The sequence below is a fragment of the Callospermophilus lateralis genome, chromosome 1, assembly GCF_048772815.1.
Source record: "Callospermophilus lateralis isolate mCalLat2 chromosome 1, mCalLat2.hap1, whole genome shotgun sequence".
NCBI classification, from domain to species: domain Eukaryota; kingdom Metazoa; phylum Chordata; class Mammalia; order Rodentia; family Sciuridae; genus Callospermophilus; species Callospermophilus lateralis.
The window spans coordinates 126711799-126739412 of record NC_135305.1 but is presented as its reverse complement, the minus strand read 5'-3'; the positions used below and the strand labels follow the sequence as shown (position 1 = coordinate 126739412).

The 27614-nt window shown below is 57.9% G+C and overlaps 1 protein-coding gene across 12 annotated transcripts in view; it reads left to right on the top strand.

Annotated features, from left to right (window-relative positions):
• Positions 1-6877: 6877 nt before the first annotated feature.
• Fbrsl1 (fibrosin like 1) overlaps positions 6878-27614 on the top strand; it is a 62628-nt gene continuing 41891 nt past the window's right edge. For 11 of the 12 annotated variants that reach the window (XM_076838643.2, XM_076838608.2, XM_076838660.2 and 8 more), the window contains exons 1-2: positions 6878-7511; positions 21278-21481. In XM_076838643.2, the coding sequence (XP_076694758.2) occupies positions 7227-7511; positions 21278-21481 (489 nt within the window). In that variant the 5' untranslated portion in view covers positions 6878-7226. Of the gene's footprint in view, positions 7512-21277; positions 21482-22260; positions 25039-27614 lie in introns of those variants that run through there. The other variant, XM_076838655.1, reaches the window with a different exon arrangement.

Here is a 27614-nt window from a genome sequence, read left to right as displayed (position 1 = left end):
TCCAGCCCCGCCTGCTCCCACTGCTGACCCCAGACACTTGAATTTTCCCCCATTGCCCCACCTGGACACCCCTCCTAACCGTGCTGCTCTGCTTCCTGGCTATTGCTTTTGGTCACCTGGGTCAGGTTCCTGACCAGTCACCACAGGCTAAGACTCTTTGCCCTGGTCCCTGCTACTACCATATAGGAGCTGAGTGACAAGTGACCCCAAGACCCTCAAAGCCTTGCACTCAGCACACACGGCTCAGGTCCACACCACTGAGAAGGACTTGGATTCCTCATCTCAGCTGGACTCCAGAGGACATGCCCAGCACCACACCGGCACCCATTCCACTCACATCCCTAGCTCCTCCCGGGACCTGGTACAGCCTCCTCACAGCACCGTGGGAGCCCAGGCAGGCAGCCTTCTAGCAGGAGCAGGTCACTTCCTCCTCAAGGGACCACAAAAGGCATGGCCAGAGGCAGAGCCAGCCCCACAGAGGGACATGGGAGGGGGCCATGAAGTGGGAGCCACGGTGTGGCCACCATCACCCACGTATCCACCTTTTCATGTGGCAGCCTGAGGACCGGCTCTGGGTGGCACTCTGTCAGAGCTGGGCACAGTTCTTGGACTTGGCACCAACCGCTGGGTCTGACTGCTGAGCTCTGGGCTAAGGATTCTCTCCTGACCCATGTACCTGGCATGGTCACGCCTGCATCAGCACAGAGTCATGCGTGACAGGAGATCAGCACCCGTGGGTTTAAGCCAAGGGAGAAATCACTGCCTTAGAGAACTGCAAAGTCCTGGAGCATAGTGGCTTCAGGCATAGCTGGATCCAGGGGCTCCTTTGCCCTCAGCTCACTCCTAGGGTCAGCTCCATTCTCAGACTGACCCACTCTATGGCACCAATGACCACAGGACTCAACTTCCTCTCCTCCTAGGAACCAGGCTGCAGGAAGGCCACTCCATCCTCTCCATTAGAAGCCCTTGCTATGCCCACAGGGCCTGAGTGACACTCAGTCTGGAGTCCAGACTGGGATATTCTCCAAAGCACAGCAACAGGAAGCAAAGGAGGGAGCTCAGGGAGCCAAGGCCCAAATGGAGTCACAGGGCAGGCCCTGCCCCCTCTCCACCTGTGCAGCTATCCCAGGTCTGCAAGCAGACCCAGAATCCCCGGCCCCAGTGCTGCTAGCCATCGGCCACCTGTTTCCTGGCCCTGGGGTCTGAGAGCAGGCCCCAGATTGTCCTTGCTCCCTCTGCCCCAGGCCGGTTTAACAAAGCTCGGCCCATGTCGTGGCCACCAGGCCTGTCCTGCTCCCCCAGCCAGGGGCCTGGCTCATGCTGGCAGAGACCCTGCAGCTTCAACAAAAGTCCCAGGCTGTGAGAGCAGGGGCCCTGTCTAGGGTCAGTACCACTAGAGGCAGCCCCTGCCCAGGCACCTGCTTTCCTGAGGCTGAAGCACCCCACACTCCCTGGGATGATCTTCCCAGGGCCCCTTGGACCCCTGCCTGTGGGAGTCTCTGAGGAGTCTTCTGACCCACTTCCTTACACAACATAGCCTGGGGACTGGGGAGGATTCTGCGGGGTTGATGCCATCCAAGGTTCTTCCAGGTGGGACAGGCAGCAGGCTGGAAGGGCCCATGGATCACACTGGCTCTGAGGGAGCCCAGCAGCCACTGTGGCCTCACAAGGTGCACTGAACCACTGCCCTTGGGGTGGGGCAACCCTGTCCACATCCTGGTCTGCTGCAGGCCTAGGCACTGCTGGGCATGGTCTACTGAGCAGAATTGGCTGCAGCCATTTCTGCTCAGACCACTGTACATTGACTCCCAGCCAATGGACAATGGGATCTCTCACCACCCACTAGCTCCAGACAACAAGGACCTTGCAGCGTGACAAGCTTCAATTTTACCCCAGATAAGTCAGGTGGGGAAACAGCTGCAAATAGGAGAAGCGGCCTTGGACTTATTTTCCATATCCTTCATTCCATACTCTGAAAGGGCTATAATAAATTGGGGTGGCCTGGCACAGTGGTGCATGCCTGTAATCCAAGTGCCTTGGGAGGCTGAGGCAGGAAGATCACTAGTTCAAAACCAGCCTCAGTAAAAGTGAGGCCTTAAGCAACTCAGTGAGACTCTGTCTCTAAATAAAATACAAAATAAGGCTGGGGATGTGGCTTGTGGTTGAGTGCCCCTGGGTTCAATCCCTGGTACCAAAAATAAATAAATAAATAAAAGCAGGTGCTTTTGTATCAACCATGACCAGAACCTGAGGTTGTAATTTCAACACACCCAAAGAAATATTATGAAAAGGATCATGTCCCATTGGATGATTAATTAATTACATTTTGCCATTGAATTTCAGTATCATTACATGGAACTCTAATAATGCAACACTGGGTGAAATTCATGACATTGAAGTTCTGAGCCCATCTAAGTCTTTGTTCTCTTAGCCAAATAACAGAGTCTTTCAGTTGTTGAATTTCACTTAAAATTTTCTGCAGTAACAAATTGTAACTGTGACTTTGCAGTGCCATGCCCACGCCCAGCAGGGGCCCACTTCCTGGCCCTGGGTGCTGGCCGAGGCCTTGTGACTTGCACAGGGAAGGAGCCTGCAGGAAGAGGGGTTGCCAAAAGCTGGGTCCTTGTCCCCATGCCAATCCAGTAAGGAGGACATGGTTTTGAGAAAAAGGAAAAAGAAGATTTATTGATTTGCTAGGGAAGGAGAAACACAGGGGGCCTGGGGATGTGGCTCAAGCGGTAGCGCGCTCGCCTGGCATGCGTGCTGCCCGGGTTCGATCCTCAGCACCACATACAAACAAAGATGTTGTGTCCGCTGAAAACTAAAAAATAAATAAGTATTAAATCTCTCTCTCTCTCTCTCTCTCTCTCTCTCTCTCTCTCTCTCTCTCCCCCCCCCTCTAAAAATAAAAAAGAAAGAAAAAAGAAAGAAACACAGGGGACTCCTGTCCCAAAGGCTGTGATTGTGCCCATCAGTAGGGCTGTTATCATTGGATGGTAGCCAGGTGGGAACCTGTGCTGGGGGCAGGGAACAGAGAAAATGTAGCGTGGAAAGATCAGGAAGGAAAAGTTTAGGAAAAGAAGATCAGGGAGGAGAAGTTTAGGGGGGAAAAAAAATCATGTACGCTTCAAAGCCACAAGGGATATAGTCCAAGCATCAAGGGAACCCATTACAGAGGTACTGGCTTGCTCAAAGTTTGTGTGGCCTTGTGAGCTCAGGAGAGAGGGTGCTTCCATGGCCTTCCCTTCCACCCTGCACTCAGAGAAAGAGGCCTTCTGAACAGGCCTGCCCTAACCCTCCTGCCAACCTGCAGCCCCGTGCGCAAGAAAACAGCAGTTTGTATTGTTACTGAGAATCCAGGGGCTTTTGTGATGCAGCATTATCACAGCAAGAGCTGACCTTTTAGCTGGAAGGGTGGGTCTTGGGCAGACTTCCCACCAGACTGTATCTATGGAAGCTTGCTCTGAGCCAAAACACACTGGGAAGGAGGTGGAGCGGAGGTCAGAGGGACAGACATGCAAATGTCCATCCTGGTGGTAGAACAAACAGCTGGCTCAAGGATGGTGCATGGGCTGATCCCTTAGAAGTGGAATGAGTTTTCCAGCTAAGAATGTTTGCATACAACTTCACGTCAATCAACTTTGCACTGTGCCTTGCAAAAGAGCATGCCGGCTCCAAGGGCTGATTGACGGGCAGGCCAAACTGGAAGCAAATTGTTGCTTGCATTGCCTTTCAGAGAGCACTTAGCCAGGGAGCAGCAAGTGGCAGGTGGGGGCCTGGGCTGGAGGATGGGAAAGGGTAGAGGCCCTGATTGGGGGATGGTAGCCAGGTAAGGGCCTGGCTGGGGGCAGGGAACAGGTGAGGACCTGGGCTGGGGGGATGGGAAAGGGTGGGACCTGGGCTGGGGGATGAGAAAGGGTGGGACCTGGGCTGGGGGATGAGAAAGGGTGGGACCTGGGCTGGGGGCAGGGAATGGGTGGGGTCTGGGCCCAGTGATAAGTTGGTTCTTCTTTGACAACCACCTACAGAAACCACTGCCCTTGAAGCTTTCCCTGCCTGCAGGGTCCTTGCAGATAGAGGACCCCATTCCCTTTTCCCATGGGCTGACAGGAAGAATGGGTCCTGAGGTTTGGAATCGGGGCTGGTACCAAAGAGCTGAGTCCCAGGATCCCGGAAGAAGCACTGGGAGCCAGTGCTGAGGGCAGAAGGAAAGGGGAGGGATGACTGGCAAGGGAGGAGTTGGTGGGAGGGGTGTCAATCAGGGACTGTGGCCAGGGAGATCAAGACTCTGGGTCCTGCCTACAAATGGCAGCAGGTGCTGGTCATTCAAACTGCTGTTCACAGACCAGCACACCCAGAGAGCTGTGAAAGGGGGTGCTAAGCCCAGCTCAGACTCAGGGCTCAAGGATTCTGGGTGTCCAGGACAAGGGAAGCTGAGCCTCCTCCCTGCTATCATGCAGATGCCCTCTTAAGGCTGGCTGCTAACTTATGCCACCACCCACCCCCACTCCACAGATAGGACAACTGAGCCCAGAGAAGTTAAATCATTTGTTGACACATTGCCAGTGAATGGGAGCTGAGGATGGATCCAGCAGTCTAGTGGTAGAACTGCCTTGCCCAACACCTGCTGCTACTGCGTAAAGTCATTGAGTTTCAGATTAAAACCGATAAGCAAATTGTAAAATCCAGTTCTGCCAGGCCTTGGGAGCTGCATGTGTCTGTCAGTCACAGCTCTGCACGTTTTGAGTTCTGCACCCAAGCAGCCTCTCCTTCCCCAGGTTCATGGTTGCATACACACTAACTGAAACAAGGAGCAAGTGGCTCTACCTCAAACTGCAAAGGGAAGGAAGTGGGGGATGCAGTGGGGTTTACCGGGCAAGCTCTGGCAGGACCCGTCCAAACACTCAGGGGCAAGTTCAGAGTCCTGGGCAGGGTATGCAGCAATTAAGATTTGCCTTTGAAGGCAAATGAGCATGGGCACACCATCAGGCTTAGAAGCTTGGGTACTAGACCACCCTCAGACCTAACTTCCAGCTGCTTCCTGTGGGCCCAGATGTTCTCTGCTTACAGGGAAGATTCCTCAGAGCAAGACTTCCCTGGGGAACAACTGAGCCAGGAATCCCAGAGATGCCTGCTGGTCCCCACATGGGCTATGTGCCACCTGGAAATGAATAAAGGCACCGGGGGATTCCTCCCCAGGAAAGTTAAGGAAACCAGAGGGAATGCAGAAACAGAGTGTCCAGACACCCTGCCCTTCACTGGGGACACACATCCAAGCATCCCTGGAGATTAAATGAGCAAAGTTTATTTCTATATTTGAAAACTTCCAATCCTGAACCTCAGCAGTCCAAGCAATTGTTCAGCGGGAAGGGAATGCAGGAAAGGGAATGCAGGAAAGGGGCCACAGGAAACTCTGCAGGTTGGGGGTGGGACAGTCTCCAGAGAGGTGTGGTTCCCAGTATCTCCTGGAAGAAGCCTCTGAGACTGAGGCACTGAGCACGTGACCCTCATCCACACTCTCAGGCTCCTACTCTCAAATAGGACTGATGAACAGGAATGAGAGCCCGCTCCGGTTCACCTGTTAATCAAAGGGAGGGTCTGGGGGGATGAGTGGGTGCTTTCATTACAAAGCTCTAAGGAGGCTGGGGAGTGACAGGAAGGGCCTAGGTCAACCCTGAGTCACCTTCCCAGCTGCCCTAGGGAGAGCCCTGACACAGCCTGGTGACACCCAGACCATACCTCCTCGCCTGTACACTCAGAGGCCTTGATCTTTCAAGGGACAGGAGACAAGGGTACACCCCTTTCTTCAGGTGTCCTTGCAGGGTTGGAGCCTCTGCCAAAAGGATCTCCACTGCTCTGCACCTTCCTGCAGGCTATGGATGTCAGCCCCAGGCTTCCCCTCTCAGAGGGCCTCTCTGCTGGGCCTCCCGTGTTTTTTTATTTGGCCATGGGCTCAGGGTCTTGCCACCAGTTCTGAAAGTGTCCCTTTTCTCATTCATTACTGCATGGTGAGCAGGTCTGGGTGTAGGAGGCATTTGGTAGGTATTGCATGAATTACCGAATTTAGACTACCTTGCTCGCCTAGGGTCTGCACAAGTGCCCTAGGAAACGCCTCGGGTCAAGCCCTCCAACCTCAGCAGCCCCGCCTGAGGAAAGAGGAAGTTTGTCCCTAAGTGTAGGTTCCTTAAGTGTAGGTTCCAACTCCCTGCGCCCCTGCCCTGCCTTTCCACCCCGCCGCAGCCCACCGCTGGCTTGCAGCACCAGGCAGCCCGGCAGAGCAGAGGCCCAGGCGAGTCCCCGTGGGTGCGTCCCGGGCCCAAGGTCATGTCACCGCGGAGTCCAGGAAGGCTGACGGGCCCGCTCTCGCTCACGTGCTCCGGTACCGAGCGCCCTCTGGCAGCTGCCCGGGCCGCCTGGCTCAGGAACCCTGCCCCGCCTACGTGGGGATAGGAGGCACAGTGCAGACCACTACGAGCTTGCCTGAGGGGCGGAGCCGGATTGATGGGCGTGGTTATAGGGGCGGGGCTCAGAGAACAGAGGGGCGGGGCCTGGTGCGGCTAAACTAGGCCGGCGGGGCGGGGCTGAGAAGAACAGAGCGGAGGGGGCGGAGTCTGACTAGGGAGGAGGAACTCCGCTGGGGCGTGGCCCGCTAAGGAGGCGGGGCCCGACGGGGCGGGGTGAGCACAGCGGGGCTGGGGTCTGAAAGGAGAGGTGGGGCGCAGCGGACCGCCGAGGGGCGTGGTCTGATAGCCGAGCCCGGCCAGCGGGGTGGGGCTGAGCCCAGCGGGCCCTGAGGGGGCGGGGCCAACTGGGCGGGGCCCGGCAGGCGGGCGGGCTCCTGGTGCAGGCCCACTTCCTCTGGCGATCCAGCCGGGCGGAAGTGCGTCAGTTGTTATCCGCTCGGGGCCCCGCCGCTGCCGCTGCCGCCACCGCCTCACGAGTCTGGTGCCCAAGAGCCCTGCCTTCCTCCGCGCCCGGTCGCCCGCTGCCGCTCGCCGACTGCCATGGGGCGCGCCCTCGGGGGCCTGGCCGAGGTTCGCTGATCGCGGCCGCCCGCCCATGTGCGGGGCCCGGGCCGGGGGTCCCAGGCCGCGCGGCGTCCGGCGCTGAGCGCCCGCGCCCGTCATGCCCGGCCCGGCCCGGCCCGGAGCCCGCGCGGCATCCTTGCAGCCCGGCTGCGCGGCGTAGCAGGCGGCGCGGGGCCAAGGTCACCGCCGCGGGCCGCCATGGAGGCCAAGGTCCGGCCGAGTCGGCGCTCGCGCGCGCAGCGGGACCGCGGCCGGCGCAGGGAGGCCGCCCGCGACGCCCGCGCGCAGAGCCCGTCGTCGGGCGAAGAGCCCGAGCCTAGCCCCGGCAAGGAGAACGCGGGCCTCCGCGGCGCGCCGCCCCCGCGCCCCGCGCCCCGCGCAGCGCGCCCCCCGCGCCGCCGCCGCCGCGAGTCCAGTTCGCAGGAGGAGGAGGTCATCGACGGCTTCGCCATCGCCAGCTTCAGCACGCTGGAGGCCCTGGAGGTAGGTGGGCGCGTGAAGCTCCGGCCGGGACCACGGGAGCCCTGCCCGCCGCCGGCCCGGGACCGCGCGCCCCACAGAGTCCGCGCGAAGACCTAGTTCCGTGCGAGGGCATCCGAGCGGCCCGAGAGGCCGGGTCACACCGTGGGCCTTGTTTCGGTTATGTTTCTGTTGCCAAGTTATCACTGTGTCGGAGCGTGCTGGTCCTCTGGGCAGTGCTGTGCTTGGGGAGGCAGCGATAAGATGGATACTTCGGGTTCTTCCTGTTCTGCCCTCCCCTTCAAGGTTCTGTTAGAAGGGAGAGGGAGGGCTAATCCTGAGACCCCTCTTGGTGATGGCTGCTTACTGCAATGGTAATAGATTGGTAAAAAATATTGCACGTTTGGCTGAGTTATCATGGACAATGTTTGCTGAGCAAATACTGCCCTTCTTGCCTGAACCAGATGAGTAGAGCAAGAAATGAGATACTGTCAGAAGACAGGTGTAAAGGTTGGGAGCCGCTGTCTGCCTAGAACAGGCCCTCAGGGCACCCCCAAAGCTGCACTCTTACAGGGCCTCTGCTGGGCCCAGGAATGCAGATTTCCATCTAGGTGGACTCAGTGGCGCAGTTTGGGGATTCTTGTTGGCTGGGCTTTGGGTCCCCAGGCATCTCAGTGCCCAGTTCTTTTCTCCCCCAGGATTCAGGGTTTGATGATTTGGGATCCTCAGTTTCAGAAGCTAAGCAAGCTTTGGAAAAGGGGGCATGGTCACTGCTGGTCCTGAGTGGGAGTGCTTTCCAGGTTTACATCCCAACTCTGGGATCCATTGGTTCTGGGATCCACAGGGTCAGGTGCTGGTGGCCAGGGGATGTGCTCCTGGGATGGAATTGCTGCTTTCTGCCTGACAGATGGACAGAGGTGAGGAACCTGTGAGCACAAAGTGGGGTCTCATGGCTTATGCTCACCACACTGCCTATCAGACTGCCATGCACACCCAAGGAAACTGAGATAGGTCCTGGGTCCAGCATTCTCAGCTAAGATGCTTTGTAGGGTGTGGTGGGACACACTGGGGCTCTTGCTGAAAATGGATGACTCAGGATCCTCTACCTCAGTTTCCTGAGCACTTCGTGGAAGCCAGGTCCTATGCTAAGCTCCTGCACGTGGCCTCATGCTCCAGAAGGAACTACCTTCTTGCCCCAACTGTCTGCTTCTGGGAAGGGAAAACTAAAACTCCAACCATGGCTGAAGGCCCCAGTGCCTGGACAGCCTCCCTTTTGCTCCAGCACATCAGCCCCTTTCAGGGCCCTGGCCTTGCAGCCTCACTGCTGTCCTCTGCCTGGATATTTGGGGCCTTTGATGCCCAGCCCAGATGTCATATCTGAAGTGATCTTCCTCATCTGAAGTGATCTTCCTTCTTCCTAGCTCTGAGTGTCACCTGCACTTGATCCCATGAATCCTAAAGAATGTAGGTTCCCCAGAACAGTTTAGATGTGGAGAGTGCCTTGTGCACATAGCAATGGAGGAGTAAAGGAGGAGCTGCTTTTTGGGAAGCCAGGTTGTGCTAAGGTCACAAGTATTCTGCCTATGTCGGCTCTGCCTGTACCTTTTCTCTGTCACCTTCCCCAGGCTGCAGTTCGTGAGTTTTAGAAACAGCCCCCTAGGTCACAGTGAGCCAGCCTGCCTCCTTGGCATCTACACAGACACAGCACCTCCATCAGTCTTATATGCCTTTCACTGCCCTTCTGAGCCTGCCTTGAAAAGTACAGGGCTTCGGGGAAAGTCAGCCTCTAGGTCCATTCAGAAGGGTCTTGATTGACCTCATTTCTTACTAAAGTATAATGGTTTTCCCCAAAGTTCAGATAATTCATAGTCACATTGATAGTGATAACTGGCTCAAAATTAACATTCACTCAGCTAGGCTATCTCTACAGACATTAATGACCCTCAAGGGCTGCCAGTTACCCCTGCCGCACAGTTGGGAATACTCGGGAATGCAGCAAGGGGAGCTGGTTGCCCCAACCTGCATAGTCTGGAGTGTGTGGTTCACTGCTCTGCAAGCTTTCCACATGGGACACTCAGAGAGGGAGTTGCTGGTTATATGCCCAGGGTTAGCAGGACCACAGCCACCTACCTGTGCTCACAGTTGTTCCACCTCCAGGCCTGGGCCCCACCCCCACCCCAGGATATGATACTGATCAAGTGAAGCCCATGTAACCCCAGAAGTAGCTCATTCCTTCCAGGTATAGCCAAACAGCTGTAGGCCTATAAGCAGAAGTGTTTCAGTACCTTTGTCCTGAGGATGTCAGTACCGCCCCCTGCTCTGGACCCCACCCATGTCCAGGCAGCTCCCCACCCTGTTACCCTCACATGCTTGCTTGCCCCTGCAAAGGGGAACAAACTCTGCCTGCTGTGCCTGTGTCTGTGGGAGCAGCAGGTGCTCCCTAAAAGTTGCAGTGGTGGTTGTCAGCTGTAGGGCACAGAGGAGCACATGTGGCAGTTAATAATCCACAGACTTGGATCAGAGACCTGCGATAGGTCTGAGATATGCAGAGGAAGTGGACAGGGCAGGGGCTCTGCAGACCTGAGTCAGGGTCACCTTTGACTCTGCTTCTCTAACAGGGTCGGGGGGGGGGGGTGAGTGGGGGCTGGGAGATCTGAGGAAGCAAAGACAATTTGGATAGGTGTCTCTCTCATTCCCTGTGACTACTGTGACAGAAGGGTCCATGTCAGCAACAAGAACAGTGTTGCTATTCTTTGCCTGCAGATTGTAAGGGGCTGAGAGGAGCATCCAGGACTATGTCAGATGTAAGCGCTGACCTCAGGCCCACAGAACAGGTTGTGCTGGTACCTGCATCTCCAGGGAGGTAGGCCAGGCCATATTCCTGCCCCAGGCAGTGTGTCCACTTTCTGTTACTAAGGGCTGGCCCAGCACTCTCAAATCAAGGGAGATGCTTGGCCCCTGCACTCTGGTCCATGCACCTGAATGGTGTGACCAGCTCCCAGAGGGCACTTGTGCCACTGGTTCCAGGTGGAAACCACTTTCTGGAATGGCCTCTGTGTCATCCATGAGGATCTTTTTGTTATTGTTGTTAATTTGCTGATTTCAAACAGCAAATCACTTCACCCACTTCAGAAGTCAAGCTCTGAAAAGGTAGAAATACAGAGAGCACCTCACCCTCCCATGGGCCAGTCAGGTGTGCATCCACAGGGGGAGGTTGCTCCTCATACGTGCACCTTGCTCCAGGGATTGAGGTGGGAAGGAGGATGCTGAGACACCAGCTATAGGGCCAGCAGCTGCCTGTCTCTGGTTTTTGTATCACTACCTTCTCTTGTCATCACAAGTTATTTTGATCATCCACAAGACATACTGTAAAGCCCAACTTGACCTGCCATTGGCAGAGCAGCACTGAAGAAACCCACATTTAAGTGTCACACATTTGTGGTCCCAGCTACTTGGGAAACTGAGGTAGGAGGGTCACTTGAGCAAGGAGTTTGAGAACAGCCAGGCCCTGTTTCAGTATTTCATTAAAAAAAAAAAAATTACAGGGGCTGGGGTTGTGGCTCAGTGGTAGAGTGCTCGCCTAGCATGCACGAGGCACTGGGTTCGATCCTCAGCACCACATAAATGTAAAATAAAGATATTGTGTCCACCTAAAACTTAAGAATAAAAAATAAAAAACAAACAGAAAACCCCAAGCCAGCCTCCTTTGGCTGTGTCTTAGAGGTTGAGGTGTTGGCCTCTCTGTGAGCCCCTAGTGGACTGGATGGGGGCATCAGGATCTGTCTGAAGTATGACCCAGTTTGTGGGGAGGTGGGACACAGGCCTCCCAGCTCTTAACTGTGTGCAAGATCTGGCACTTGGACCCTGACATTTATACCTCCAGGAGCTGAGTTTGTGCTGAGAGATATGTGCCCGTGCCTGACCATGCCTAGTAGGTGGAAATGGCTCATCCTCAGGGGAACAGAGGATTGCATTCCATTCAGTCTGAGCCTGCTGCCTGGAGCGCCCCTGGACTGCTTCCTGTTCTGCAGGTGGGGAAGCAGGCCCAGAGAGGGGAGGTTCTTCACCTCTAGTCACAGAATTGGAACCCGTCCTCAGATGCTGTTGGGTTATTCAAGGGCAGTATGGACACCAGTCCCTGCCAGGAGTGCACAGACACAGCATGTGAAAGCAAAGCCATCCGGGCCTCTCGACCTACAGGGAGCCACAGCTTCTTGGCTGCCATGGTGGGCACTGCACAGGGTGGGGCCTGTACCTACCCACTATGGCTGGGAAGAACCTCACTTCTTCCTCCTATGGTCCTGCTCCCTGCAGCCCTTTCCCCCTGGCTTCTTGGGCCTGCCACTTCTTGGTTTGTGCATCCAAGTTTTTTTCAGGTCCTTCCTGTGGCCACACTTGCTTCCCCTGCTCCCCCCACACACTGTGCACAGTAACATCTGACCTTGGCATTGGCCATGCCCTCCATGCCTGGAAGGTTCCCCCCTCAAGTGTTCCTGCAAGTCACTCAGCAGTGCCACCTGCCCCACCTGAGTTCTTCCTTCCTGGCCTGGCCCCTGGCAGGTAGCCCCTCCAGCTCTGCCCCTCCAGGAGACACGCCAAATGTCGCCTCTCCTCCCCCCACTGGTCTCCTGTGTTGACTCCGCAGGTGTGCGTGGCAGCTGGAGGAGCAGTGAGCCAGTGGCCCTTTTTTGGAGGTGCTCTGAGGGCTGGAGGTCCTGTGTGTTTAGTGTCTGTTGCTCTGAGTGGAAACTTGGTTTCGTTTTGTCGTCTTGGTGTCCCTGTAAGAGGCACTGGCATTCTTGTGCACATTAGGCAACGGGCTCTCAGCAGTGCTGGCAGTTTCTGGTGGATTCTCCTGGGGCTACCAGGGCATGATGACTGCTCTTCTCACTGCCATGTTGCACGTTTTCCTGTCTTACTGAATTGCCAGCACTTCTGCAGCTGTGGGTCAGTGGCACTGTCTGTGTCATCTCTGCATCCCTTCCCTCCCTTGGTGGGCCTCTCCTGTTCCTCAGTTCTGAGGTGGCATCACACGTGCATGCTCTGCCAGGCTCCATCCCTGACTGGGCCTCGTTCACTGAGGAGGAGTTCTTTGCTGGATGGGGGTGGGGGGTGTTCCTGGGCCTGAGGTGTAGTCCAACTCTGGGCTAGGCTCTGCTGTAGTTGGAGGCTTGCCCCAGTGCTCCTGGTGAGGTTATTCTGTGGCCACTTATCCTGCGGCTTTGCTAGGTTTGGACTGAAAACTTTCCACCTTTTCCTCTACTCTGAAACCTTGTAAGTGGCACAGGAATCACCACTGCCGGGCTCTGGGCAGGATTCCCTGTATGCAGGTCTGTTTAGTTGGCATGGACTGAGGAGGGGCTGTAGGTGTAAGGTGGCCAAGGGACACCTGGCCGGGAGCTGGCTCTTCAGGCTGGGGAGAGATGGCTGATGGGGTGGACTGGCCTGGCTGTTAGGGTCAGGAGGCCCCTTGAGGAGGGGACCCGTGAACTGGGCCACAGTCAGAAGAGAGATACCTGACCCAGCTCTGCCCACCTGCCAAGGCCCAAGTTGGGTATATCCTGGGTGCAGGATCTTGAACAGTACAACCCACCCAAGTCCTCGTGACCCAGGCTGTCCTCTTTGGGTTCACCCTCTGCAGCCTCACCCTGACCTCACCTCACCTCCTGTGCCCTTGGCTCCTTAATGTCTTAGAAGCCCACAGGTCTCAGATGCTCTTCCATGTCCCTAGGTCCTGCCAAGACACATTGGGTCTCCAAGCTGCCTCAGGATGCCCTGGGATCTCCCACCCTGCATGCTCCCATGCACACTGTGGTTTGGGGACCTAGGGGCTGGGCAGGAACTGGGGCAGGGACGTATGGAGGGCATGACACCGGTCAGGATTTTCCGCTGGAGCAGCAGGCACCTGGTGGCCTGCGGGTCCCTGGCCTGTGGGCCCAGTGCCCTGGCCCTCCAGCTTCCCCATGGGCTTTGCTCCTGGAGCCCTACTCCCTGCCCTTCCAAAGGGATGGTTTCCACCTGCCTGTTAGGCCCCATTCTCTCTGATCTTTGGGGACTGAGCCCATATCATGTGTGGAGGGGGATCTGCTCAGCCTGGCAAGGATCGCATGGTGGAGAGATGCCCACCCACCTCCTCTCCCATGGGCTCCCAGGCCCCTGTCTCAGGAAGTCCTCAGGTGACACGGGGCGGGGGAGGCTGGCTAGGTGGGTCGCAAGACTCCAGAGAAGTCAGGAGGGTATGCCACTGGCCTGCCCTGCTCAGAGACCCATCCTCAGCCCTCTGCCCAATAGGTGGAACAAGTCCTGCTGCCCACATTTTAGAGACCAGAAGTGCCTGCCTCTCATGTCCTGAGGACACAGCCCTGGGGCAGCCATCTACAAGGCTTCAGCAGGCCCCCACATCTACACCTCTGCTCTGCTGCCAAGGTCAGCTTGCTGTGTGTAGGCAGGTCTGGCCCAGCCAATGGGCCAGTGGAGTAGGGTTCCTACCTGTCCTTCACTCCCTAACTTGAGCATTTATTGAGCACTTTTTGTGTGCCGACCCCAAGCCCTGTGCCACCCTGGGGGAAATACCTGTACTAGTGAGTGTCAAGAGGCAGCAAAGAAGCTGTCACTGGAGTCTGGGAGTCATACGAGGACCCTCAGTCTGAGAAAGTGCCTCTTGCGGGAACCAGCCGGAGCACTGGCTGAGGTGGGGGCACTGTGGGGAGGAGAGGCTATAGCAGGAAAGGGAGCACTGCGGGGAGGAGAGGCTATAGCAGGAAACTTTCTAGACCGTGGGGCAGAAGCCTGGCAGTGCAGGTTAGTGTTGATCGTGAGGAGACCTCTGGAGGAGATGGGAGGGACAGCAGTTCTGGAGGTTGGGTGGCTGTCCCCAGGGTGCCCTCTGCTCCAGAGTTTTGGGGACTCTGGAATATTATTCTGGTGTCCTGCTCTGCCCAAATAGTTTATAAAAGAAAATGTAGCAGCCCATGTACCAGCTTTATTTGGTTTACCAGGACCTTTTTCATCTGGTTTCTGTGGAAGGCTTGTGGGATTTGCAGTCTCTCCTGCTGTGTCAGGTCAGGGTGGGGCTTGCAAACTCTGCAGATCAGGCAGGCACTGAAGGTTCTGTGGCATCTTCCTAGTCACGGCACACGTGTGCTCACGTGTATCTGAGGACCCCTGGCAGAAGGCCTGGCCAGCCTGGCCTGGTGAGCAGAAGTCTTGGCAGACCCAGCTCCAGTTCTTACTTGCAGCAACTTCGTTAGGCTTAGGAGGGGCAGGCACTGTCCTATGGACTCTCACAAGCAGTGACTAGGGCATGGAACCACATACACTGACACAGCCCTGGGAGGTTGAGGTGCTACCTGCTCAGCCTGTGCCAGCCAGGTATTTTCTTGTGAGATTGGCAGTGGCCTTATGGTTGTAAGGGGCAGAGCAGCTGTGTGTGTGTATTGAGGCTGGCTGCTGCTCCAAGCCTGGCCTTATTCCACAGAGCCTTTCTTTTAATGGCAGCAGTGCTGGTAGTGAGAGGGACGCTCAGCGGCAACAGAAGTATGGGGTCAGTAGTGAAGGGCATGGCCAATACCTCCCTGGGGTTGTTGTTGCTCCAGGACTCAGTGTGCTTACTCATCTCTCCCATGCAACCCCTGCAGCCCCTGAGGAGGGTTCTGTGTTGTACAGAAGGGCATTAGGCCCAGGATAGAGCTTCCCAAGCTTACCCTGCTGGTAAGTGGTAGTCAGGATTTGAGAACTGGCATGGGGCACCCTAAAAGCAGGGAGCCACCTCCTTTCTGGCCTGGGCACTCCTTCATTTGTGGGCTCCTCACCCCACTCTGTCCCTGTGCTGGACACATCTGTGCCCACATGGTCTGTCCTTCCCTATCCCATCCGAGGTCTAGGTTGAGATATCCCCATGGCAGGAAAGGAGTCCAGTAACTGCAGGGACTGACTGATGTGTACAGGGCCAGGTGGAGGCCAAGGTAGCCCTGGCCACCCAGGGTTGGGTGGGGCTCAGCTCTTCCCTCCAGTCTTAGTGGGGATTATAAGACCATCTCTCCAGGGTAAAGCTGGGGGTGAACTTGGCTTCTCGGACCCTGTCTGCTGCCTGATGCAGACCCCCCAGGGGCTTCCTCTCAACCTGGAATAAAACCCACCTTGCTTCCAGGGCCCCGATGACCCTGCCCTGCCTGTGCCTGACTCCCAGGCTCTGTGCATGCCTGCCTCGGGCAGGGCAGCCCCTTACCCTGAGCTCCTAGGACACTATCTCAGGGAGGGAAACGTGAGCTCCACAGGATGCTTGGTTCAGATGCAGATCTCTTTCTTACTGCATGTTGGCAACCCTTTGCCCCTCCTGTGCCCTAGGTTCCTCATCTGTTGGGAGGGTAAAGAGGTCAAGTGTACCCACCCCTGCCTCCCAGAGTTGGGATGAGAGTCTAGTGGACACATTCAGGAACTCTCCATCCCTCTGTGCCCTCCATTTCTCCTGTAGCCAACCCCCAGCCCCTGGGCAGACCCTGACTGTGTCCCACTGGACCTTATGCCCAGATCCATGCCAGCTGGCCATGGTGACCAGCACAAGCTGGGGCACTGGCCCTTCCTTCCCAGCCTGGCTCATTTGGTCCCTTCACATCACAGGCCTGCCATTTCAGTGACACCCTAGCTGGCTCTAGCCACCCCTGTGCTGCAGAAGAGGCTCTGGTGGATAAGCTGGCTGGCCCACTGTGGGTGACAGCTGAGTCACAGCTGTGCTGGGACTGGGAAAGACCTAGAGTGGGACAGAAGTCAGACCTGTGCCCACCTGTAGCTCAGGGCCCAGGGCTGGGGGAGTGGAGTGTGTTGCTGTGGCAGAGGGGCTTGCAGGCTCAGCTCTGCCCCAAGGCAGCCTGCAGGATTGGCCACACCAAAGGTACCAAAGGACCCATTTACCCTGACTCCTGGAGGAGTGGGGCCAGGGTCCACTATCAGAGGGACTTGAGAGGCCCAGTGCCCTGAGTGGGCTGAAGCAGGCATCAGCCCTGTACAGGGGCTTGGCCCTGACCCAGAGCCCTAGGCCTGTGGCCACCTCCCCTTCCTGCTGCCGAGCCGCTCAGGTCTCAACTTGCGTAGTCTTGTTGGGCCCTGCAGTCTAGCCCTCCTGCAGAGCCTTGCCTGCCTGGGCCCCTGCACCTGATGCTTCTCCTTGTCTTGTGTAAATCTGAACCGTTTCATTTGTGTCTAGTTTAATTGTGGAAGAGTTTGTGTGCTCAAATAATACATAGGGCATACATCTGTGTTAAAAAGCGACCACAGTGGGCCATGTGCCAGGGTCAGGGCTGGGAGCCCTTGGTGACCTGCATGTGTTTGTCTCCATCTTCACCTGTCAAGAGTTCCAATCTCCAGGGCCCTTGTAGATCCCACAGGACCCTGCAGAGCACTGTGCCTGGTTCCCACCCACAGCCCACTGGTACCTCCTTCCTGGTGAACTCCTGGTCTCACCCTCAGAACCCCCAGAGGGATCCTGACCGAGAATCAGGTCCTTTCTGACTGTGGTCCGTGGCCTTGTAGCAAATTGGAGCTATAGAGAAGGCCATGTTGGCTGGGCTGGGAGCATCATGGAGGCTGACCTCAAAACCACTTGTCAGGGGGGCAGTGTGAATGTGAGCTCGGTCATCAGTAAACAAAGGGTCAGAGCAGATGGACAGTGGCTTGATGTAGACTCCAGGCAGGGGGTCCTTGGTCCACCCTGCCTGGTCCTCACTCCAGCCCCCGCTGCTGTCTCTTCCTCTCGCCTACCTATGGCCCTGGCTTCTCCCCGGGCAGCACTGTTGCCCTATCCAGTGCCTGTTGCCATCTGCTCCTTTTCTGGGCACATGATGGGATTTTCTTTCTCTCTAAGTGATCTCTTTGCCCAAACAGCACCAGGCACAGTGCAGGGGCTGGACAGAGGTCTAAAGAGACAAATCCTGTTCCATAGAGCCCTGGTGGGTGCTGTGCAGCAGGGTCTCAAAGCAGTTTGCCCAGGACATGCTGTAGGAATGGCTGCTCCAGGCTGGGCCTCTGGGGGCCCTGGCCCTGCACCCCTCCTACACACTAGTCAGTGGCAGTGCGCAGCCAGCCCTGCCTTCTGCTCCACATGGCAGCCCACACTATCCATTGGGCACTCAGGAGCCTTGGCCAGCTCCAGAGAGCCTGCAGGTGCCAAAGGCCATGGGCCAGCAGGTGGTCTTAGGGTGGGTAGACGGGAAGTGCAGCCAGGCATGATTCAGAGGCTTCTGGAGCAGGCAACGGGGTCAGTGAAGCCTGTGGGGACATTCCCCTGGGTACATGTGACACAGGGCCAACAGGAGGGGAAATTGAGGCAGCTGAGTTGAGTGATGCTGGACGTACCTGGTGGGACACGAGAGAGCATTGTCCACTGGGGGAATGTGATATGAGGAAAGGGAGCGCCATCCTGGTAGAAGAGCTTTGCTCCCACCTTCTTAACTAAAGGGACAATTAGACACAATCCCCTGCCAGGGTGGTGGGGGCTACTCTCAGGGCTTTCATGCTGGGCAGTGGAGACCTTGGCTGGGGGCCAGCTACAGCTCAGAGACTAGTGAACATGTAAGATAGGAAGGAATGTGTGGACACTGCAGCTTAAAATGGGTAGTCAGATAGGGGAAGTGAGCTGCAGGTGCCCAGCTTATAGCCCGGCCAGGTGAGGGCTAGGTGGGGAGGGCTGTTCCCACCCAGACCCCATGCAAGTGTCAGAGGCAAAGGCCTGAGGTCTTGGAGCAAGGTCCCTGCCTCTTGGCTGTGGCCTCTGTGCAGTCACTCGGTCTCAGGCGCAGTCCTTCTAGGGCGATATGGTGGTCAGGTGGGGCTGGAAGCTGGGTCTCAGATGGGCTTTCCTCATGGCCAGGCCTTCCTTCCTACCAAGGGGGAGGCCCCATGTGCTTCCAGGAGCAAGTAGGTGCCTGCTGGCTGGAGTAGGTGGGTGAGCTGCCAGGGGCACACTAGTAATAAGCAACCTCGCCCTGTGGAGGGAAGTGGATCTGTCTGCTGAGTTATAATTACTTCTCTCTCCACGGTTGATTTACTGGAGTGCAATTAGAAATTTTATTGTGCCTGCATAATAATAACATTTAGGGGAACTAAAAAACAGTCATGTAAAATCACTACAGGAAAATCTAATTGACAACTCATGATAGGGTGCACCCAGCCCAGTGCTCCTCTTGGAGAAAGGAGAAGAGAGGTTGGGGTCCTGGCCCTGTTGCCTCATCAGGGTCCTGTTTTTGTGGGCTTGAGTGCAGGGGGCTCATGCTAACCCAGGTAGGTGCCACAGGCACGACTACAGGGGTGCAGGCCCTGCAGAGGCTCTTTGCAGTCCGAACAGTAGCCTGAGACCCTGTAGCAGCTGTAGCCTCTTGACACTTTAGGGATAGTAGGAGCTAGTGTCCCTCAGGGTTGGGCTAAGTGGCAGGTGGTGCCTAAGATGCAGATCCCAGACTGTCATGAAGGATCTCCTTGCCAAGGGGTCCTCGTCTGTTGCTGGGGTGATCAGAGCTAGTGGAGCTGTGCGTGGAGTGCTTAGCGGAGCCCCTTACACAAGTCCAACCTGCCACCATGTCGGAGGCTCCAGACCTGCTCTCGTGAGCCCTCCAGGTCCTCCCACGGAACCCTGGAGCCCTGTGTAGCAACCCATGCCCTCCTGGAATCGCTCAGATATCGCTGTGGGTAGGACTCCTAGCTCAGGGTCTGTCATCCCTCAGGCCCTGGGGGGAAGGCAGGGGGCTGTGGGTGGCTTGCTGCTGTCTGCCTTGGCCCTGGATGGTGGCTGTAACACCAACCCTGCAGGGTCAATATGGAGTCACTGCTGTGGGCGGCCGCAGCCCCAGGGGATCTGTGCTCCTGATGGCCCAGGTGTGTGTGGGGCTAGCAAGGGCTCCTGCCCTGGGACAGCCTGTGAGCTGGGTTCTTGGAGACAGATACTAGTGTGGTGGCATTGCTGTGGGGACTCCAAAACCAGCCAGATTCATGCCCTAAACAGCCAGCTGGACAGCAAGTCCCTCCTCATCCCGAGCAACACTATCTGTCCAAGCTTGGGCATTTGTCATGCCCTGTGAGTGCATAGGGCAAAGGATCACCTTTGCTCACAGTTGCACCAGAAGAGCCTCAGAACTGAGGCTGGGAATGTCCCCACAAGTGCCACTTGGGGTTTATCTCTGTTCTCTCAGGTGAGCGTGACTGATTCCTATGGGCACAGTGACATCTGGAGTCTCTCTTGTCCAAGGGCAAGGACCTGGGGTGGACTATTGTCCTCTGAATGTGACTGAGCTGAGGGGGGGAGGTCAGTATAAAACAGGAATGAGGTCAGACCCAGGACTAGTGGAAATGGGCAAAGGAGCCAGTAGCAGTCTTTTTTTTTTTTTTTTTTTTCCAAAACAAAGAAATGCCAAACCAGGTTCACAGGAAAATGTGGCTAATTCAGACCTTTTGTGGTTGGCAAGTTCATCTTTGCAGCCACATGTAAACAGTGGGGTGGCTGGAAGGATGGCAGGGCCTGGGGTGTCCTGCACCCACATGGCTCCCCGCTGATTTCCCATCTGCTCACTCCTGTCTTGCGGCTTGTTTGGAAACCAGTCCCGGCCTGGCGGGGGTCCTTGGAGCAGGTGTTTTGCAGTGCCTTCAGTTTGGCAGGAGTTGGCCCCTGGATTTGCTCAGGTTTTTGATCATACACAAGGTGCGCAGGGGATTGTCCGTGAATCTCAGTCCCCAAGCACAGGCAGCCCTCACCAGACCCAGCTGGGAGCAGGCAGTGACAGCAAAGCCCTGTGGCCATGTGTGGTCTGGAGAGAGCAGACACATAGACCAGGCCCATGTGTCAGATCCCAGAGCCGTGCGGGCAGAATGGCACTCGGGTGCCCTGAGGATTTTAGGGCATGCTGTAGGAAGTGCTGTTGTGTAGCAGCAGGTCCTCCCGCCTGGCACTGGCTGTGGCTGTCCTGGGAAGTCAGGCTGGGTAGGAAGCTCAGCCTTGAAAAGCCTGCCAGTCCTGCTGCATGCCCTCCTGGCTCTGTGTCCACTCCTCCTCTGGGAGGGATCTGTCTCTCTGTGGGCTCTACTCCCTGGCTGCTGCCTCCTGCAGCTTACACTGCATGTGCATCTCCGCTTCCCCTGCATGCCTGGCTACAGGCTAGCATGAGGTGCTGATCGCTGCTGGGTACCCAGTGTGGAAGCTGGCACCCCGAGCCAGAAGTACCAGTGCTGTAGCAGGGCAGGGTGGCACAGACTCGGGCTGCACAAGTTACAGACCAGCTGGGACTCAGGAGATTTCCAGACAGCTGCTTATGAGGCACCTAGCAACTCCTAGGTCCTGCAACCCAAGGGGTGACGGTGGCTAGGGTCTCCATCCAGATCACAGCTACACAGTGTCACCTGGGGGTGTTTGCTGTGGGGCCTGGGTGTCACCTGGGCAGCACCTCCTGTGGAGTGTGCCTGGGAAGGCTGCTGTGTGGTGTTAGGCACCTCTGGTCTCAGCGGCCTCTGAAGGGCAGCCCGGAAGGAAGGCAGTGCCCCATCTTGTACTCTAGGCTAGAGTTTGGCCTGTGTCCCACTGCTGGGACCTGGGGAACTTGCATAGCCACCCCCAAGTCATGGGGTACTGCACAGCCATCTCCCTCAGACGTGGCCTCTTCAGGATGGAGGCTCCCTCCCTGAGGTGTGACCCCAGCCTGGGCACCTACTCAAGGGGCACCACTTCCAGGTATGTACTGTCAAAAGCCAGGGGCCTAGGCCCCGTGGGAATTTCCAACCAATTGACAGGTTTTCCCTTCCTCTCCCTGCAGAAGGATATGGCCCTGAAGCCACAGGAGCGGAAGGAGAAATGGGAACAACGTCGCCTCTTCAAAAAGCCCCGGGACTCAGAAACCTGTCCATCTGCAGAGCCCAGTGAGAACAGACAACCCCTGGAGGCGGACAGCCCTGGGCAGGACTTGGAGCCCAGCTGTGAAGGAGGGGCCAGGAAGGTCCCCTTGCAACCCTCTAAGCAGGTGAATACCTGGTCCCTCCCTACCTCAGGAACTCTGCAGCCAGGTCTGTCCCCAGGCCACACCAGCACCTGGACACCACCCGTCGGCACCTGGGCATGCCTGGCAACGCACTCCATCGTTGTTGGGCTCAGGGTGTGGGGCACATGTGGAGGGGGCACTGGCAGAGAGAAAGGAGCTGGGCTCCTGGTTCATGGAGGTGCAGGGACTTGCCCAGGCCCCTGCTGCTGAGAGGCGGTGGGGAGGGTGTGTGCTGGCCGGGTGGATAACAGTGCCAAGCTGATAGGCCGGCCCCGTTTCCCGCTGCGTCTGTCAGGTTCCGCCGACTACGGGTATCCAGGGGTGTCCAGCGTGTCTGTAACAACATGGGGACCAGGCTTAGTGCTGAGTGTTCTGCACAGGTAGCACCATCTGCCAGACTGTGGCACGGGGGCAGGGAGTACTCAGCCACAGGACTGTAGCAGGTGGTCTAGGTGGAGGAATGACCAGGAGACTGGGCCACCACCCTCCAGGCTTTCCTGCCTGGCTGGGGAAGGGCCTGTCAAAGCAGGTGGATGCGGCTGGGGCTGCCCTATGTGTGGGTTTGCCCTCGGTCCTGGCTCAGCTGCAGTTGCACCCTCCCGGGGTCCCTGGGTCTGCGCCTTCTCAGTGTTTTGGGCTCCGCCTGAGTTCCTTTGGGAGTTGGGCTCTGGAGAGAACAGCATGCCTCAGGGGCCTGGGCTGGATGGGGGGGTCCGCAGGCACACCTGCCCAGGTGGACACGTGCTCTTTCTTCCATGCAGGTGTGCTCCCCAGAAGGGGGGCCGCTCCCAGCTAGCCCCTGGCACCAGAACGGCCCGGCCCAGCACCAGCAGCAGCTCCAGCCCAGCCAGCCCGACCAGCCCCAGGGGCCCCCCCCAGCCCCGTGTCAGCGCTGCCAGCCCCGTCGGGCATCCCCGGACCCTGGGCAGCCCTGCCCACCCCAGCGGCCACCCCCAGGCCAGCGCAGCTGGCCCCAGCGGTCACTTCTGGGCCTGAGACAGCCCTCCCAGCCCCGGCGGTCACTTCTGGGCCCTGGTCAGCACCGCCAACCTCAGCGGCTGCTTCCAGCCCCAGATCAGCTCTGCCAGTCCCAGCGGTCACGCCTGGCTCAGCCCTACAGGCCTCATTGGGCACTGCCAGGCCCCAGGCAGCGCTGCCGGCGCCTGCGGTCCCTCCTGGTCCCATGGCACCGCTGTCGGCCATTGCGGTCTCCCCTGGCCCCGTGGCACCGTTGCTTGCCACGGCGGACCCTGTTGACCCCATGTCACCTCTGCCGGCCCCGGCAAGCCCTGCTGAACCCTTGTCACCTCTGTCGACCCCTGTGGTCCCTGCTGAACCGGCACTGCTGCCGGCCTCTGCGGTCATGGTCCACCCAATGTCTCCATGGCCAGCCCCATAGGGCTGCCTCAGGACAGTGCTGCCGGCCTCTTCGGTCCCCACTAGCCCAGTGCCAGCGGTGCCAGCCCCCACGCTCACTCCTCATCCCACGCCGCCGGCCCAGCAGCTCCCTCTCATGTCGGTGCTGCTGCCCCCGGCGGGCACTCCTAGCCCCATGTCAGCGCAGCCAGCCCCGAAGGTCCCTCCTGGGCCAGCCTGACCGCCCCCGGCGGTCTCTTCTGGGCCTCAGACAGCCCCAGCAATTAGTCAAATCTGCAGAGCCAACTGGGCCTCCTAAACCTTCCCTGCTGGGCCCTGGACAGCCATGCCAACAGAAGCGGCCACTCATGGGCCCAGAACAGCCCCACCCTCCCCAGCGACCACTCATGGGCCCAGAGAAACCCTGCCGGCCCCTGCGGTCACTTCTCGGTCCAAGTCAGCCCTGCAAACCCCAACCCTTGCTTCCTGTCCCCACTCGTCCTTCACTGCTGGGGACACCAGGCCCATCCCGTCGGCCTCTCCTGGGGCCCCTCTGTCAGCCACGGCGGTCCCTGCTGGATCTAGTGCCAGCCCGTCAGCCCCAGCCTTCACCCCTGGCTCTGGGCCATCCCTGCCGGCCTCCAAGGTCACGGTGGACCCGGTCCTCTGCCCCAGGAGTGGCCCGCCAGGCCCCCTCTGTGAGCCCTGGAGCCTGATGCCAAGTAGCTCCCTGGATGAATTTTCCAGTCACCCTGTGACTGCCCTGGTGGGGCCTTGCAGGCCTGGATGCTGTGCCGGACTGGCCTGAGGCCTTTTCCAGACAGGCCTGGCTGACTACTGTTGGAAACGGAGGCTCAGCCAGAGGCAGGAGGAGCCCTGCTATGCCATGATCAGGTCAAGCAAGGCCATCGCAGCAGGAGAGAGGAGACCGGGCCTTTTACATCACTTCATCGCACCCTCCCCTGCTGGTGTCAAGGCCTCCTGGTGTTGTGGTGACCCCCACGTGTGTGCTGCTCTGTGATGTGCGTGCCCTGGGGCGAGGCACACAGCCTCCTGAGGGCTTGGAGCCTGCTGGTCCCTCAGCCTTTCTCCCTGTGCCTCTAAATTGCCAACACCGTCTTTGCATCTCTGAGTCTCCATCACGTGTGCAGCTGTGCGAGATGAGCATGTGTGCGTGCGTGTGGTGTGCAGGTAGGCTTATGTGTGTTCTGTGTGTCTGGGCGTGTGTGATGGCGTGCCAGCCACAGGCTTGCTCCCATGGGGCCCGCCCTGTCCGGCCAGTGTGCATTCCCTGCCCCCAGGCAGAAATTCCTAGTGATGAATTGGTCAAGATGTGGGTGGCCATGTTTTGGGGCCCAGCCCCCTCCTTTGGCAGTCAGGTGACGCTAGTGTCCACTTGAGGGTCCCCAAGCTGCAGGAAGGACACACAGGGGCTGAGACCCAGGGGATGCCAACCCATTCCTCAGGGTTCTGCCTCCACTCAAGTGGGGGCACTGCTAGGGGGCCACTTGGGTCTCCAGTGAGAGCTGCAGTGTCCAGGGCAGGTGGAGAACCCACTCTCTGGGCCCTTCTTGCTCTACCCCAGCAGCATTCTGTCAGCTGCTGGCTACCCCAGTTGACAGATCTCACACTACAGGGCTGTCTGTGGACCCCACCCCTCCTGTGGGTCCCCTGGCCCCTGACCCTAGGCCTCTGACCCCCGTCTCACGGCAGCTCTGCACTCAGGTCTCCTGGAGTCCCAGGGGAGAATGAGCCCCATGAGGGAGCTTGTGTCCCAGGAGGTAGGAGCCTGGGCCCTGCCTGTCCCAGGCCTTGGGGAGCCCAGGGAGCTAGCTGTGGCCAGCCTACTGAGGCCACCTCAGGGTCCCCTGGGCCAAGAGTGGGCTGGAGTCACCTGGTGCACAGCCGTCTTGTATACCAGCCCCATCTGCGAGGAGGAGGGAACAGGGATCCCCTTGTTCCAGGCCAGGCCTTCTACCAATGCCAAGCCTTTCCCCTGTTCAGGAGGACCCTAGCTGCCTGCTGGGTCCTTCCAGGGCTACAGCCTGCCGCCTCGCCAGCCACGGTGGCTCTGAGCCCCACTTGCCTGGGCAGGCCCCCTTCCTGGTGCTTACCTAGGGCTTCCACCCTGGAATTCCAGGCTTATTTTTCTGATTAAAGAAAATAAAAGTATCATGCTATTATTTTTTATAACAACATTCGTGTTTGTAATTTAAACAGATGAACGTGTGTCTGATCCCCACGCGTGCTCTTCCCACATCTGGACTTGCTCTCCACCCATGAAGTCCCCAATGGGGGCACACCTGTCAGGCCTGGCCAAGGAGGGGTTGCCCTGGCTGTGTCCCCTTGTGGGTGCTGTGGTGCCCTGGTCATGGGCAGGGTGAGGAGCCATCTAGGCTAGGGAGTAGGGAAATCCCATGAGGGCAGAATCGAGGGTCCTCTGAAGCTGCCCTCACATGGCCAGTGCTTTGGGGGGTGGTCAGGATCCAGGGGGAGCAACCTGTGGTGCTTTGCCCACCTATGTCTGCCTAATGGGTTCTGCATTCCCTAGGGGGCAGGAAATCCAGGGTTCCAGCCCTGGCCCATGGCCGGGACAAGCCTAAGCTGTACTCTGCACATTTCATGGTAGGCCAGGGAGAATTTCTCTCTTGGTGTAATCACCTGCAAAGTTGCCCTGGCACCTTCCACTGCCCTCAGATGCCTGAAATGCCTCCTGGTGTCCCCTGACGTCACGTGCTAAGGGAGTACTAGTTTGGACCACCTTCCCCTCAGAAAACCCACAGCTCTTCACTCTAGTGTGAGGACACAGGGCTAGAGGGGTCTGAGTGTGTGTGTGTGTGTGTGTGTGTGTGTGTGTGTGTGTGTGTGTGTGTCTGAGCCTTGTCCTGCCTGCAGGCAAGGGAGGCGCCACTGCATCCTCGGGGCCTAGCTGGGCCAGTAGCACTGCAGGGAGAGGATGGAGGTCACACCAGCAGAGCTGGCAGCCAGTGTACACTCACTGAGGGAGCACCTGGGCTCCCCTTGAATCCAGAGGACTCACAAAGCCTGGGCCTGACCTCCAGCTTCAATAGAAGCCTCAGGTCCAAACTGCCACCACAGGGAGGGCCCAGCTGCCACCCAGGGGCCATGCCACATGTGTGTGGCCTTAGGGAGTGGCTTCCACCACTGTCCTTGAGCACACAGGTTCCACGCCATTGGGTCTGGCATTTCTGGGCAGCTGGAGACCCAAGTTTTCTGTAGATTTGGCAATTTCAAAGTGTTGGTGGCAGATTCTAGTTTCCAGGACCCATCTTGCTGACCGAGGGAGGACACAGCTGTGCAGGGCTGCTTGTCCTGCAACTGGGTGTGGCCTTAGGTGAGTGGAGCTGGTTCTGTGGCTTTGGGGGTCTTGGTGCTGTGGGCTACAAAGGCAGTGGGCATGGCCCACCCTGAAGGTTGTGGATGGAGTGAGTCTGGGGCATCAGTGGGCATCTGAACTAACTGAAAGCCCTCCAGAGAGGGGAGACTGGGCACAGGGCCTGAGTGGCCATCAGCATTAGTCACCCAGCATAGGGAAATGCGGTGTGGCCCTCCCTGCCCCAGGAGAGGTGCTGTGGGGAAGGGTGTGGGTTGGGGAGGCCAGTGGAGTCCTTGACAGGACAGCGAGCCTTGCAGTTTGTTGTGGGAGGTGTCTAGGATGGGTTCCCAGAAAACGACTGGAGCGGTTCTCTGTCCCCCTAAGAGGCAAGGCAGGCCCTATGTAGGGGCCTCAGACTGGTCCACATGGGCCACATCAGTACACAAGTGGCAGGGTAGCCAGGAAGGGACAGCCAATTGTGTAGGTGGCAGAGCCCCTTCCTGCTCTGAAGAAGTCTTGTGCCCACGTGGGCCTGTGCCGCTCCTGAGCGCAGAGACACCCTGGCTGGCCCCGACTCCAGGCGACGCTCAGGAGCCTCAGGGAGTCTTCCAGGCAGAGTCGCCCCACACATCCTCCTCCAGCTGCACGTCACCTCCCTGATTCCGTCCTACAGTGCGCCAGGGAAGTGCTTTGGCAGTGGGGGTGGAGGGTGGGGTGTGGCTGGTGAGGGGAGAGAGTGGAGGAGACAGCACAAAAGCCAGGTGGCAGGACCAGCCTGGGTGCCTGAGGAAGCTTGAGGGCCAGAGGCTTGGGCCTGGAGCACAGGGCCTTCTGAGTGAGGCAAGAGCCTGGGGATCTGAGCAGGCATCAGGGCCTGGCCTGAGACCCAAGGTGGCCAGAACCCCAGGCCACAGTGGCAGAGCTTAGCCCCCAGACCATTGGCCAGGCAGAAAGGCTACTGGCCTTCCGCCCCTAGCCAGGTGCTATAGTGACAGGGAACCACTTTCCGTGTCCAACCACACTGTCCTGGGCCAGGGTCTGGCAAGGAGCCGCTCCCTGGATGGTATGTGGACAGGAGCAGGCACACGTGCTGTGGCCAGGGCCACGAGCCTGGGAAGGCCCAAGATTGCTCAGCAGGGCTGTCCATGGGTTTTAAATGTTCTGGAAGCCACATTGAAAGGGGATGCTGTCAGGCGGCTTTGATAATGTCTTCAACTGTGTATTTGCAACAGTACATTTTAACACATTATCAGCATGAAAATTAGCAGTGAGATGTTTTACATTCTTTTTTCTTTCTTTTGTCTTGAGTCCTGGGAAACTGGCATAGGTATGATCTTGGCTCCACTCCATGTGGCTCAGAGCCGCAGCTATCAGAAGGGCATGAAGCCCCAAGTGGTTCTCCATGCCTGCTGCTTCCTGGCC